Source organism: Salminus brasiliensis, chromosome 8, assembly GCF_030463535.1.
Source record: "Salminus brasiliensis chromosome 8, fSalBra1.hap2, whole genome shotgun sequence".
Lineage (NCBI taxonomy): Eukaryota > Metazoa > Chordata > Actinopteri > Characiformes > Bryconidae > Salminus > Salminus brasiliensis.
Window position 1 is genome coordinate 35,420,015 of NC_132885.1, and position 16,030 is coordinate 35,436,044.

The following is a 16,030-nucleotide window of genomic DNA, read 5'->3' on the forward strand; positions in this document are numbered from 1 at the left end:
TGGTTTCAAAATGCGTTTAGAGTAATGTGTGCATATGCCTTAACGTTACCTTTAGGTGGTTTTTGTTCTTGTCAGGAGTTTTCTCAATCAGCCTCTCCACAGTGGATTGTGTTCGTAGATCCAACCACACTGGAAAGATTTTAAATGTTATTAGCTTGAGGTGTGGTCATACTTTGATGTGAGGATAGAATTTAGTGACCTCTCCCTCAGACAGTGGTGCTTACTAACACCAAATAAGCTTAACTTAAACTTAATCACACACCAGTGATTTTTGTAAATATCCCTCAAAAGGGAGAAATTGAGATTCATCAGACCAGGCTACGCTTTTCAGTCTTCAACTATACAGGTTTGGTGAGCCTGTGTTCACTGCAGCCTCAGATCTTCCTGGCTGACAGAAGTGAAACCTGATGTGGTCTCTCTAACTGTTATATCTGCCTCAAGTTTGGACGTGTTGTGCATTCTGAGATGCTTTTCTGCTCACAATGCTTTTGTGTACACAACTGTGAGTTGTTATCTGAGTCACTGTAGCCTTTTCTGACATTAATATTATATTAAAAAATCAATATTAATAAATGGATAAAATAATGATCCTTCATTATTTTATCCTCTGAATTGTTCAGCATAATCTTCAATTATTAGCTAGACTGTTGAAACCTGAACACAACTTGGTGTTCAAAAACCCCAAACACAAACCAGAGGTTGTTTTCTGAAGCGGGTTAACAATAACTATTGGTAAGAGCTAGAACAGTTTGCTTATTTCAGTTAGTTGCCCTGCAGGTGATGTGTGCAGTAGTGACTCACCGATAGCGTTGTAGAGAGGTTCTCCAGTTTCTTTGTCCCAAACAACAGTGGTCTCTCTTTGATTGGTCACTCCGAGTGCTACAGAAACACAGAAAAACAAACCTCTGTTTTATGATGTTGCTCTGTTGGCCCTCAACCAAAAACACAAATACATGTCTACAGACATACAGACACCAGGATTCTAACAGTGTGATACACCATATTGTGTTGATATATCACTACTAGCATGCTAGCTTGTATGTAATGTGTTTGCTTGTGGCTAGAGGGTTAAGTGGGAACAATGTTAAATGCTGTCATACACTGAACATGAAAAAATTAACAATTCCATCCTGCATTGAAAAATGTATTGAATTGAATGTATTGAAACCTGAATTGAATTTGAGTTGAATTCTGAATTTTCATACACATATCAATTTGCAATCACTACATAACATTTTTTTTTTTAATTTATGGCATTTGACACACTTATCCAGAGGCACTTACACGTGAATCATGTCACACAGGTAGGAGAATGTAGTGTTAAGATTTTTTGTGTTTGCCCGGGCCAGAGAAACTGTTGTTACCCACTATGCTATGCCAATGCTTTGTTTCATACTGTGTTGTAGAATGATAACCAACAGGTTAGCCTTGCTTGGGGTTTACATAGCTTGATGCTAGAGGTCCTGCCCAGCACATTTTAAGGGATTCCCTGCTTTAACACACCCCCTACAACTCTGAAAGTGTTTGCTAATGAGCTGTATATATCAAATCAAGAACTTAGTTCATTACATTATATTCTCAATTCTGTCAATGGTTATTGACATGTAAATGTAAATGTAAAAAGGCACCCACACACACCTTTAATGTTGGAGATGTCAATGTTGAGCTGAGCAAGTTTCTCACTGGTCCTTTCCATGCATTCATACACAGATTGCAAAATCTCCTTTGGGTCTTCTTCCACCCATCTCACAGAAATAAGAATGGACAACACAGAAAATAAATATCCGCACAAAAAAGTGTCAAATCAAGAACATGAAAAGCCTGGGCAGCTGGTGGGGGCAAATATTATCATAAATCTAAAATTTACAGTAATTACAGTTAGTCATAAAAAGCTGCTTAATTTACTGCATTAATGTTTACATTATGACAGTAGACAGACAGCAGCAAACAGGATATTGTTTTCCAGTGGAATTGCAAAGGAAAAAACAGCCACCACCAGTGGCAATGGCAGCAAACCGCGGTGGTGAGTGGAAAGTTCTGCTGAAAGTTTTGTTTTTGCTGTCAACCTCAGAGGTGTATTTAGTTATATTCAATTAGTTCCTACTAGCTAGGGCTCCCCTATCACACAATGCTACCAGCAATATATTACTCTGCTGTCTCCTAGCCACGGATTGCTACTTTGTTCTCTGTGGCATCATTGAGGTCAAAGTAACAATCTCCAGATGATAAAATGTTTAGACGATTGTAGCAAGTAATGAGACTATATGACTTACTGTCCATTGTAAATGAGTCAAATACCACATGTGAATATAACCTGATTACTACTTTATTCCCACACTCTCTCAGGATATTATCTCTTTCAGGCTGTTCTCTCTTTCAGGTTATTATCTGTTTCAAATGGTTTGAAACAATAGCATTAAAAAAAAGCATTTTAAACAGTAGCAACCAACGACCCAATCCAAAGTATCCATATGACAGAAACCCCACTGAGGGTCAAGCAGCTTCCCAGGGTAGAGCAGGAATCTAGCAGCAAAAAGATTAATAGACTGTACTGCATCAGACTGTAAAACATAGAAGTGACCGAAAAAAAATCAACAGTAATAAAGTATGGCAATTTATGAAGCTAAAAGGACCACTAAACCCCACCACTGCACAACTGTCAAATAAAAAAGGTGACTTAATGTTTATGTTCACTTGATGAATAACAAAATCAAGTGAGCTTATCTACGGACAATCTTATCAACCACTCTCACTATCACCTCCTATCTCTATAAAGCTGATTTATCATCCAACTGATAAAGTTTATATTACAACCCTTTTAACTACATGAAGCTTTGACATAAAGGACAATGCACATTGTATATCATGTGTGCATTTAATACTGGCCTGCAAACCAACCAGGTAACTATCCAGTTAGAGAGTAATGCAGTCAGGAAATTTCATTTAAACATTTTCACTGCCTGTGTACCTTACACACGTGGACAAAATTGTTGGTACCCCTCGGTTAATGAAAGAAAAACCCACACAGAAATAACTTGAATCTGACAAAAGCAATAATAAATAAAAATGCTATGAAAATAAACAAAGTCAGACATTGCTTTTCAACCATGCTTCAACAGAATTATTTAAAAAAATAAACTCATGAAACAGGCCTGGACAGAAATGATAGTACCATTAACTTAATATTTTGTTGCACTACCTTTTGAGGCAATCACTGCAATCAAACGATTCCTTCAACTGTCAATGAGACTTCTGCACCTTTGGCCTACTCCTCACGAGCAAACTGCTCCGGCTGTCTCAGGTTTAAAGGGTACCTTTTCCAGACGGTATGTTTCAGCTCTATCCAAAGATGCTCAATAGGATTTAGATCAGGGCTCATAGAAGGCCACTTCAGAATAGTCTAATGTTTTCCTCTTAGCCATTCTTGGGTGTTTTTAGCTGTGTGTTTTGGGTCATTATCCTGTTGCAAGACCCATGACCTGCGACTGAGACCAAGCTTTCTGACACTGGTCAGCATATTTCTGTCTAAAATCCCTTGATAGTCTTGAGATTTTATTGTACCCTGCACAGATTCAAGACACCCTGTGCCAGATGCAGCAAAGCAACCCTAGAACATAACAGAGCCTCCTCCATGTTTCACAGAAGGGACAGTGTTCTTTTCTTGATATGCTTCATTTTTCCATATGTCAACATAGAGCTGATGTGCCTTGGCAAAAAGTTACATTTTTGTCTCATCTGTCCATAGGACACTCTCCCAGAAGCCTTGGGGCTTCAACATGTCAACATGTAGTTTGGCAAATTCCAGTGTGGCCTTTTTATGATTTGTTTTCAACAATGGTGTCCTCCTTGGTTGTCTCCCATGAGGTCCACTTTGGCTCAAACAACGACGGATGGTGCAATCTGACACTGATGTTCCTTGATTACCAGATTGTACACACCTGTGATGCTAATTAGTGGACACACCTTAATTTAACATGTCCCTTTGGTCACATTATTTTCATTATTTTTCAGGCATTTTTGTTCAGGCCTGTTTAATGGGTTTACCTTTTTACATAATTCTGTTGAAGCATGGTTCAAAATACATGTTGGGTTTTTATTTGTTCATTTTCATGGAATTTATATTTATTATTACTTTTGTCAGTTTCAAGTTATTTCTGTGACCATTGTGTGTTTTTCTTTCTTAAACCGAGGGGTACCAACAATTTTGTCCACGTGTGTTTTCTTTACAAAGGTCAGTAAAAGGAAATAAAACTTAACTCCTGTTAATGTTCAACATCTGTATAACAATGACTACAGCAGCTGCATTTATGTATGCATTCAAGTATGCAGTGATTTTTAATCTTGCGTTCTAAAATCTTTAAAAATCCCCTGAAGACAACAGCATAGAGAAATTGACAGGGTGTTAATGACAGTAACCTGGATTCCCTGGTTCGAAAAATGATATTGCCAGAAAATGTCTCACATTTATTGTCAAACACATATCTTTACCATTACCATTTGTCATGTACACATCAAATTTGCCAGTGTTAAATGAACACTTATACAGGTGCTGGTTATAAAATTAGAATATCATGAAAAAGTTGATTTATTTCAGCAATTCCATTCAAAAAGTGAAAATACACACAGACTGGTATATTTCATGTGTTTATTTCTTTTAATTTTTATGGTTATAACTGACAACTAATGAAACCCTAAATTCATATTACTTAAGACCAATACAAAAAAATGATTTTTAGAAATTTTGCCCAAATGAAAAGTATGAACATGAAAAGTATGAGCATGTACAGCACTCAATACTTAGTTGGGGCACCTTTAGCCTTGATTACTGCAGCAATGCGGCATGGCATGGAGTCGTTCAGTCTGTGGCACTGGTTGCTCTGATAGTGGCCCTCAACTCTTCTGCATTGTTGGGTCTGGCGTATCGCATCTTCCTCCTCACAATACCCCATAAATTTTCTATGGGGTTAAGGTCAGGCGAGTTTGCTGGCCAATTAAGAATAGGGATATCATAGTCCTTAAACCAGGTACTGGTAGCTTTGGCTGAATTCTGTTATCGACTTGATATTGAAGTATTAATGATTGTGACATCCCTAATTAAAATAACGGGGCTTTGTCCAGTATAGTTTATTTCTTAAGCAATTAGGCTGCTGAATGAACAATAGCTTGTTGACTATGGACCTCATCTGTATCATCACACCAATACAAATACACTCTGCACCCTGCACTTACGACTGGAAATCCTATGCTCAGTCACACTGCACCCACAAAGACTTCTCCTCACTCACACTACACATGAATTCACACCCATCCAATGCCTTTTGTAAAGAATGTAAACATTCATATTTTTTTGCAAAGTGGTAGATAATTGGTTAATCTCTGTTTTTTTAACAGTAACCAGGCAAAAACTGCTAACAGGCTCATATCTTTTCTTGTTATGTTTCTGTGGTCAGCCACTGACAATCAAACAGTGATAAACTGTAGTTACTGGATGGGTGGCGTTAAATTAAAAAGCTTGTGGAAAAGAATACATTTGTGGCCAAATGTACCAAACTCAGAAAAACAGACTAGGGTCAGGAAAAACTCAAGTGGGAACACACCCTTACAAGCCATGTGATATACTGTCAAAACCATGTCATAAATATGTCATGAAAAATTTCATAGGCTCTCATGTGTTGTCATGACAGATTAGATTATCTTATTAGCAGTCATATCAGAAGTCACAACAGATGTCATAACATTTGATGTCATGACTTTAAATTAGCATGTGACATAAGCTGCCAAGCTGACATAAGCTGTCGACATTGTAGTATCTATCATAACAGTTACCAGTAGCAATAACATGACACTGTCATATTAATGGATTTGTCAATACAATGACAACACATGACAGCACATGACTACCCGTGTTAAATAGCAGCTTTCGAATACAGCTAAGTTAGGTTGAATTTGCCATAATGTCAATGACTTATCAGTAGAGGTGTGTTATCTAGAGTGTGCTGTACTCACCCTTCCCTGGGGAAACTCTGCTTTATTTCAACCTGATGTTGGCTCATTAGCTCAGCAGTTTTAGCATTAAACACCTGTAAAACAAACAAAAAAAGATCATAAATATAGCCAACTCCAAAGCTGACACTTTCTTCTTGCTACTATGGGCATGTTCACATATCAGTGAGAATAAAGGTGAGAACAGTGAGAAATGAGGACTAAAGAGAGCTAAAAAGGTGTGTCTGAGTCTTTCTCCATCTACACTTGGCAGCAAGAGAAAGAGAAGGAGGAGGAGATACACTAAGATACTGTGATGACTTGTAACTACTGGTTGAGAGTGTTGTGACAACAGGAAATTCTAAAGAATCATGAAGGACAGTACAGTATTACATAAGAAAGAAAGCTCAGTATGATATGGAAGGTAAATGCTCACCACCACTGTCTATTAGGATTTGACCCAATGCTCCACATTCAGGGAAGAGATTATGGGTAGAGGAATGCATAGGTGGTATTAATGAAAAAAAAATGATTTGATACTGTATATTACAGTATTTTCACTTCACCACAGGACAGAGTATTTGACTGGACAGATCTCAGTAACTCCATGGATTAAATCACTGCATGTTTAGTGCAGTGCAAGCCTGCATTGCCCTGGCAATTGGTAAACTTGTGTTGTACAGAAGTTGAAGTGTAAACCAGTGAATCTGTACTTCGACCCATCAGTTGTGTGTACAAGTCTACTAGTCTGCTGACATCCAAGTCAGATGAAAGGTCAACAGCATTCTCAGTACTACACGGCTTAAATAGTTGGGAAAATTGGCCTGTGTTGTCACAGGCACTAAGCAAGAACAGGAAGTTCTCTTATTCTGAACAGTGATGACTACGTTAATACAATTCTTTTAGTAGTGTTATTTAGAAATGGTAACAATCAATCATTTACCATGTTCCACAAGGAAGAACACATTAGGGATAACACTGTCTGACATTGGTACTGTCAAATACAAAAAGAAGTCTTTTCCCTCATTATCTCCCATATTTCATATTGGTACCACAAGCATTGTGACTAGACCCATTAGGGACTGATCCCATAACCCATTTAGTATGATTTCCCATGGACACAATTCCAGTCTTAATAATAATTAGTAAAACCATACAAAAGTTTGGACATCTACAGTCAAATGTATTGCTACTATGAATAGTTAAGTGAGAATAAGATTAAAGTATCTCCAAAGGGCATTAAATTAAAGATGAAACAATCTTTTCAAGCATTTTTGTAATTAATGTATTATTTCTGTTTTGTACAATTTTTGAATGGATGTCCTGTAGGACTCTTTATAAACATTCTGACTTCTTAAACCTTGACCCAACAATCAGAAACCATGTGCTCCTTTGAAGAATATATTAACCCTCAATATCAGTGGGTCTCCCACCCTATCAGCATGTTTGCAAAATCCATAATGAGCATATAAAGGTAGGGCTTAGTGAGAGATGAGTAGAGTAGAAAGCAGCCAATCAGAAGTGTTTCTGATTCCTTCACTGGCAACCAGTGAAAGGGTTAATATTCAGAAGGTCTCTGCCCACTACTACATAATAGTGGGAATAAATTCTCTTCAATTCATTATCAATACACAGTTACAGATGCAGCAGAACTATTTTTCTCTAAACAAGCACAATTCATTTTGGAAACAAGTTCTGTAGACTAATGAAGTTAAAGTAGAACTCTTTGGCTGTAATGAGCAAAGGTGTGTTCAGAGAAAAAAGTTGTGACTTTTAAAAAAAGAACACCACTCATGTGGTGCCCATGTTTTGGGCTTGTACTGCAGCCAGTGTCACTGGGAACCTTTAATCGGCAGAGGGAATAATGGATTCAATCAAAGTCAATTAAATACCAGCAAATTCTGAGAAAGAAATGTTTTCAACAAATAGTATCAGTCTGCTTAATTGTTGAAATGAAAATATGGTAAAACTAACCAAAAATGAATCTGTAAGTTAGAGAACAGAGAATTATATGACCTTTCCTATGTGTTTACATGCAGCAGTACCTGCTTACAGATTAAAATGAACTAAACACGTTAAGCAGTTTTTGTGCCTAAATGGTCTCAAAATCAATATACACATGAGTGCTATACCATGACCTATAGCCTACAAAATATATGTCATTTACAAAAAGGCTAAATGTATTGATACATGACAGTCTAGCTGTGTTTCTTGCTGTAAAAGAAACCTATTTGTCATTTTTTTAAAACGTGACATTTGGAGAAATCTTTAATACAATGGAATGCTAGTTGGTCATGTCATAAACTTTGTGTTTATTAGGGATGTCCCGAATTTTTCCAGAAAACTTAATTTAGAAAACATTTATTGAATTACATTTTACTTATATTATTTAAAAGAATATTTTTTATTTACTTATAATTTAATCTAATTATTTTCTTTAGTTTTATTTGTTTTATGACCTCCAACTTTCAATTTAAACTTGACCTTGGTCAGACTAGGAAGACGTGATGTAGCAGTATGGTTCATGTTTTTCAGGGGAGAACCAGAGCTGCCATCAAGGCTGCAGTAGGAGATACTAAAGGTGTCAGATACAGTCTGGAGCTGTCTGCTGCAGTGCGCTAGTTTTGAATGTACCAAAAATAAATAAAACATATTCTTGTGATTAGTTGAGTGAAAAAAGTCTGAAGAACATTCAAACATGTAGCACTCGATCCACAAAATTTTCTGTCTGTTTTGATTTTTGGAATCAACCCAGTGGCCATTACAAATCTGACCACAACTCATCCATTATTCTGGTCTTCCTTTCCCCCTTTGTTAAAATGTAGTTCTCATTTTGTCACTTTGCTAGCTTCAAGTTTCATTAGAGACATGCTGAACTAGAATGAAGCTTTTTAGAAACCTTGGTGCACATAATGCTTTTGCCATGTATACGTTAGGTGATGAATCCTTTCTAAATACATTAGTACTACTGTTAATCATTGACTTACTGTGGAATATTCTTTGTCATATAGACTGAAACTTTATCAAACCACTTTATACCTTTAGATTATTTGTAATGTGTATAGCATTTTTTAGTAAATACTATTAATTCTACATGGTAGTATATGATGGTATTATCTATTTTATTACTTTGTACTATTAGAGCAATGCATACAATTCTGCCATGTTCCAACCAATAATAATTTGCCTGTGCAAAACGAACACAGATCTGGATGTGTTTCGCAAAGTTCAACATTTGTTAGCAGTGTTAGCCTAGCATCTGCTGATATACATTAAACAAGCAAAGACTAGGTTCCCAGAAATGTCTAGACTGATTGAGTGGGGTAATAGTGTTAACATTTGTAATATTTTAATAACAAGTAAAACATCCAAAATCAAAGCTGTAGTGTTCTATAGTGTTCCGATCTAACACTCAAGCCACAAACTAATTTGGCAGCCCCAAGCTAACACCAGTCACAAGCTATCATTCAAGTCACATTGTAGGTACAATACAAAATGCATGTGTAGTTACAGTGCCTATAAAAAGGTATTCACTCCCTTTCATGTTTTCCCTTTTATTGCTTTTATTAATGAAATCACTGTTTTTTAATGTTTTTTAAAATTTAATGTAGATTTCTTTACAAGAATTTACAAAAAAAATCTAAGTGAAAGCATAGGTCCAGGCAATTGGTGCTAGTAGTCTCACAAAGAGTAAAGAAAGAGTGAAAGAGTGCAGTGAATGTATCTCAAGTGATTCTAAAATAAAGATACCTCTCTAGATTGTCCAGTAACTGGTTAATCAGTATTACTGGTTACACAGTAAAACTGTCTTTTGTCTTTTTAAAGACAAAAGAACACTCCACACAACTCAAAAAAGGTTATTAAAGAGTATAAGTCAGGTGATTGATACAAAAATGTTTTACATTATTTACCTTATTTTACATAATTTTGTATTTAATTGACATAACTTTGTAGAAATCAGTTTTTACTTTGAGTTTTTTGTATATTATTATCAAAGTTATATTGAGCATGATTCCATTAATAAAAGCAATAAAAGGGCAAAACATCCAAAGCTGAATACTTTTTATAGGTACTGTAAGAGAGTAAGTGACCGAGTCTAAAGGCTTAATGCTAAACAACCCAAAACATGATCAGACAGCAACTAATCTACACCAAAGCACAATGGCAGGCCAGTACAACAAACTGTAGACCCCTTTAAAAATAGAAGGCCTAGATAGTTCCACTGAAAGACAGGACACAATGCAAAACCAGAGCCAAATGATTCAGATTTCCGTAGTCTCTCACAGTCCCTTTTAATGATCTAACTGATGCTGCAATAGTCTGGCGTGTCCAATCTTATCTGCAAAGGGCCGGTGTGGCTGTGGGTTTTCATTCCAGTCAAGCAGAAGCACATGTGATCAGTTGTTTGAAAACTCACCAGTTGATTAAACAAGTGGTATCAGGTGTGCTGTTGCTTGTTTAGTGTGAAAACCTGCAGCAACCTCGACCCTTTGCGGATAAGATTGGACAGCCCTGGTCTATATAATGTCATACGATCAAGGCCTTTTTATTCAATACACACTGAAAGGACATACTAAAGAGTAAAGAGATTCAGTTATCAAAAACAACACATACACAAAGGGTATATAAAATAGAATATATATAGAATATATATAGAATATACCCCTGCATGTTAACCTGAATTTGTTCCAGTTTTGTACTTGTAGACTTGTAAAAGGGAGAAAGGCATCATTATCATTGTGAGTACATTGTGAGTATGTTTCGGAACGCTGCGAGCAAGCATGAGACCACATGCGAGAACTGTGTAATGCTGTCCCAAGTCATATTGGTGGGAAATACTGTAATATTACTTCATACTTCCTTAGTCCACTTACATCTTTCACTTTAGATGCTGGTTCTGCATCTCTCAGCAGAAATGCATGTGTCTTGAAAACAGTCAGGGACAGGTTCATAAGCCAGTTTGCTTGTTAACTGTTCTTTAATTTGTTTATTTATGATTCTTTATCATAAACTGGGTTCATTAAGGTATGAATGTAAAATTTACTATATTTATTGTAAATTATTTATTTTGAATCTAAATCATGTCTTGGCCTTGTCTCACCCACTCTTGAGTTTATATGCAAAATATAGCATTATATATATATAATATAAGATAAGATAATCCTTTATTAGTCCCACAGTGGGGAAATTCTCAAAATTCTCATTCTATATATTTATATAGCATCACCATTATGATGTGCACATGCGGTATACACACACTGCAGGACATGCAGTGTCTTATGCAATGTCCAATTATATTTTTAAAACGTTTTTGCTTCTAGATTCAAAAGAAAAATTCACACTGTTCTTATTGTCCATGACATAGGCAGATTGTACTTACTTATTGTACTCACTTAGGTGAAATCTGGTGGAAATCCTGCATCTCAACATATATTGCAGAACAACAAAACATCACACTGTCAGCTTTTTTCCAATACCGTGCAGCCCTACTTCAAGTGTTCTTCACTAAAGACAATAGTTCTGTTTGGAGCCATGGCAACCCATCTGGACGCTTAAATGCTTCTTTGGCTAGTTAAAGGGTTCTTTGCATTGGCAAACTTTTTGTAGACCTTTCAAAAGACTGTCCTACATACAAAACAAATTTGCCAGTGTTAGATCAACACTAAGTGTTATACTGGCAAATTATGTTTTAAACATCATTTAATGACCCCTTTGCAATATTATATAGAACATTTTGTTTAGAGTGTACAATACTCAAGAGTCTACACACTACATGTTTCAATTGTCAATTGTTATTAATTGATGTAATAGGTCATATTAGTAGGTACATGGGACACCACCACAACATTATACAACATTTTTATGAAAGTTAATGTTAATAAAGTAAATAAAGCAGCCAATTACAACATGGTTCTAATGCATTCTTATTGTCAATAGTTCTGGGGGATGAATAGTTCAGCATGTTTTTTTATACAATTATAGTACATTGAGGTAGGAATGTTTTTTTCTTATTAAAGAAGCTTTAAACATTACATTCTGATGGGTTGGGTAGTGTCTTCCCCCTAATTTATGACCATGGCTCAATTTGAGGGAGGATGCAAAGAGGGTAAGAACCACCTTTTAAAGAAAACAAAGACAAAACCCCTCTTGTAAAACGATCCTGCCCATTAGCAGAGTTACCTCTTTTAAATGTTTTTAGTGCTTCAGTTCAAGTCTTCTCAGGTATTGCAAAGGTATTTTTTGGATCATTGTCCTGTTGTAGAATCCAACATCTTTTCAGCTTCAGCTTTGTAACAGATGCTTTGACATTTGCATCCAGGATTTGCTGGCATTTTTGTGGAATCCATTCTTGCCACTGGTGGCAGCACAACCACAAAGCATGATAAAGCCACCTATATAATTCATAGTCAACAAGGTGTTCTTTTCATGAAATGCAGTTTCTTTTTTTTACACCATAAAACATTGCTGATTGTGGGTGAAAAGTTTCTATTTTGACTTTATCAGTTAACACCACTTATTTTCAACATTCATCTGGCTTGTCTAGATGTTCTGTAAATGTTCCAGGCAAGTTTTTCTTATTTTTACTCTTGCAAGCAATGCTGCACAGTCAAACAGTGCACCACCACTCCTGACACAGCTAAACTGTCATGCAGGTTCTATATGCAGTCATATAGGGGGGTTGATTAGCAAAAGAGCTGGTAAGAAACCTCTCTGAGAGGTTTCCTGGTATTTTAGATCTCAACTTGACCTTCTCAGTTCCCCTGAATAGCCATTTCTTAACATTCCACACTGCAGAATCTACAATGAACGTTTGGCTATATTCGTATGTTCTTCCCCTGCTTTGTGAGCTTTGATGACTCTAAACAGTTGATCAGTGAAGCTTGTGGTTGCTGAGTGTCAGCAAAAGCTTTTTATAAAGCTTGGGAACATTGATTTAGCTGATAGATCTCCATTTCTATTAGTGATATGCCTCCGATTTGTTCATTTGCTAATCAATGTTAATGTTAAATACATCTGAGCACTATGTAATGGGTGGGTTGTCCAAACTTTTGCACAATCCACCTTGATTATTTTTGTGATTATTATTTTATTATGAAACATGTCATTACCTCCCCACCTTACCTTTTTTTTTTTTTTTTTTTTTTACAATTCAACCACTGCCTACGCCTGATTTGGTCTATAAGTAGCAGCACTTTTATCACAAGTAGTATTTATTGTACTATTTTTGAACCCTCTGCCCACCTCTGAATCTCTCCTTAGGTTAGTTATTTTGCAGAGGCCACCTCGATATTTTTGCCTCGTTGCCTGTATGAACATTACCAATGGAATACAAATCATTCTCGCAGAATAGTATAACGTTCTTAGTAATTAAAAGTAAGAGTGTAAGAGTCTACATACTGGTTTCATTTAATGCTTAAATCTAACGTTTCCCAATCTAATTACACATTAACGTTATAGCAAAAAGGAAGACATTTTTACGACTTGACAACCAGATTAACACAGAGTACTGCCAAGCCCAATTTGGCAAAGAAGCAAAAGAGCTTCAAAGGAGCTCTTGTTCCAGCGGTCATTAGTTTGCAAATTCTGTGGAAACTTCATTAACCAAGTGAGCCGTTCAGCTATTTAACCCCTATTTAACACATGCGCGTCTTATTAGAATGTCCTGTTCCACATTAAATGGTGCGTTCTTGTGTCATTTAGCCAACATCTGTATTCTCACCAAAAATCTTGTCGAACTCGTTCCCTGGTCAATAGCCCCAACCAGCGGGTCTGTCGTAATCGTGTTGGTCGTTGACATCGTGTCGTTCAGATGTTCAGGCCTTCAGGTTTGTTTTGCGGGAGCCGGCCGGCTGCGCTGTTTATATCGCCAGCGACTGAAGCGCGTGTGGAAAAGACATCACGCCTGCCACTGCCACGCGTGACGCGCTGCTGACGTAGGCGTGAAGCCGCCCCCCCGCACATACAGAAACACACCAAACACTTTCCAGTCATGAGGAGGACATCGGACTCGCCTGCCAGCAAACTGGGAGCATGGCCAAAAAACGCTACTCTGTTGGGGGTGGGAGTCTTCAGCAAACGACCCTCAGCGAGTAAAGTCCGTATTTGTGGTGTGCTCCAGTTAAATAACAAGCAAGTCTGCCAGCAGAACATTTTCTGACAGCAGAAATATAGTTAGCAGTTATTCTGCAAACTAAACCGACGTTTGGCAATTACATAAATAAGAATTCAAATTTTTCAAAGTTTCTACATAATTGAATGATGTAAAACTAAACGTGGCAATGCTTTAGTGGTTTTAGTGCGCAATGCTTCTTTCTGGAGAAACTTGCAGAGTTACGGCGGTGTTGAATGGAATCAGATGTCCTTCCTGAGGTGTTAAATGCTGTAAAGGCTACCTCGCAGAAAGTTAGGACACAAAATGGATATCAATGTGTTGTCTGATGTCTAAGATATTGTTTACTTTCCAAAACAAAAATAAAATAAATACAGGACAGAGAATGAATGCAGGATGCAACCTGGTATACTAGCTACAGTTACGGTTAGAAAAAATTCAGATAAGACACCAAGAATAGTGTTCAGCTGTGGTATTGAGTTGTAAATAAAAACCACTAAAGAAATTTGACTGATTTTACTGATTCATATCACCATTGTAAAGAAATTAGAGACCTCCCTTTTAGCTAAGAAAGGATCATGACTGAGTGAAAGGGAGGAGACAGGGTGCTAAAGGTTTGTCATGGGACACAGAAAGCCCACAGAAAATAATGGCTATGAAATATTTGTAATAAACAGTAACATTTATAAACCCTATCTTTGTTGTATTTGTAGGCTAAAGGCCAAGTGGAAACTCTCTCTTTAATATCCACTTTCACCTTGAAGTGGTGTAAGAGTTCCTATTTCTACTTCAACACAGCTGAACTCAAGATGACCTAAAAACCTTCTACGACATGTGGTCACACCCTCCAGCGGATGTTTTATGGGTCAATGACCTCAAGCAGATCATCATTAGTGGGCGAAAAACAGACGTGTATGAGGAATGATATTATTCAAATTATTAAAGAGGCATTGCAAATCACTGCTGAGTTTGTGGTGTGGAAATATAGAATTTTATCAAGGGCGAACAAATAAACAGGACGTTTGTTTGCAGCTGTTCAGCTGAGTTTACTTATTGTCCTTTTTTTGGACTAAACGTGTGTGAGATTCTGTTGATTCTCGATTCTGTGGCCGTATGAGGTCATCATAACTCATTTGATTGGTCAGCTGCTCTTGTAAAATACACGCCTTCTCGTTTTGACCAGTGCGAGCGTGAGTTCTATCTGTGGAAGGCAAAGAACAGCTGTAGAGTTGGAAGCAGACGGGGTGGACAATTTGAGTACTGAAAGGCCAATGCACAACATAGTTGGATGCTTTCCCCTCTCCAGCACAGCTGATTCAACCCATCAGGTGTTTAGTAATTAGCTGGTGGTTTGGCCTGAGGCATGGAAAGAATACTGTGCCTGGTGAAAATAAGAATTCAGAAAATAAGAATCAGAAATTTGCTTGTATGTAAAACAACATTTTAAAACAATAATTAGCTTGGATAACCAAAAATAACAATTAAGTATATTAAATGACTTGTATACTTTCTTAAACTGTTAAATTGGAAGAACAACATAAAATTACATGGTTTAGTGTTCACCACCAATCAGCCAATATTAACTCTCCCCCCACCGCTCTGATCTGTCAGGGCATGGACTCTCCAAGATGTTCTGTAGCTCCTCTGAGGGGATTAACCTGTGGCTAGCCTTTGCTCCCCATGCACAGTGAACGTTGAACACCCACTACTTTTGGTAAGGACTAAGCACTGCATACTGGGAACACTCCATAAGCCCTGTCTGATGTTTTGGAGATCCAGACCCAATCATCTAGCCCTCATAAAAGTCGTCTGGTTTTTGTCATAGTCTCACAGTTTCTTTTCCATGTTTCCTGCTTCCAACACATTACACATTACTGGTCACTTGCTGCCTAATATATACAGGTGCCACTGTAATGACACAATCAATGTTATTCATGT

At 37.1% G+C, this 16,030-nt stretch overlaps 1 protein-coding gene across 1 annotated transcript in view; it reads right to left on the minus strand.

Moving 5' to 3' along the window:
* The window catches only part of LOC140560726 (glycerol kinase-like), a 31,368-nt gene extending 17,421 nt beyond the window's left edge, over window positions 1–13,947 (minus strand). The window contains exons 1-5 of the mRNA XM_072685242.1: window positions 13,703–13,947; window positions 6,007–6,080; window positions 1,639–1,745; window positions 802–879; window positions 50–129 (exon numbers count right to left, since the gene is read on the minus strand). Coding sequence (XP_072541343.1) covers window positions 50–129; window positions 802–879; window positions 1,639–1,745; window positions 6,007–6,080; window positions 13,703–13,780 — 417 coding nt within the window. The 5' untranslated portion in view covers window positions 13,781–13,947. The remainder of the gene's footprint in view (window positions 1–49; window positions 130–801; window positions 880–1,638; window positions 1,746–6,006; window positions 6,081–13,702) is intronic.
* Window positions 13,948–16,030: the final 2,083 nt, after the last annotated feature.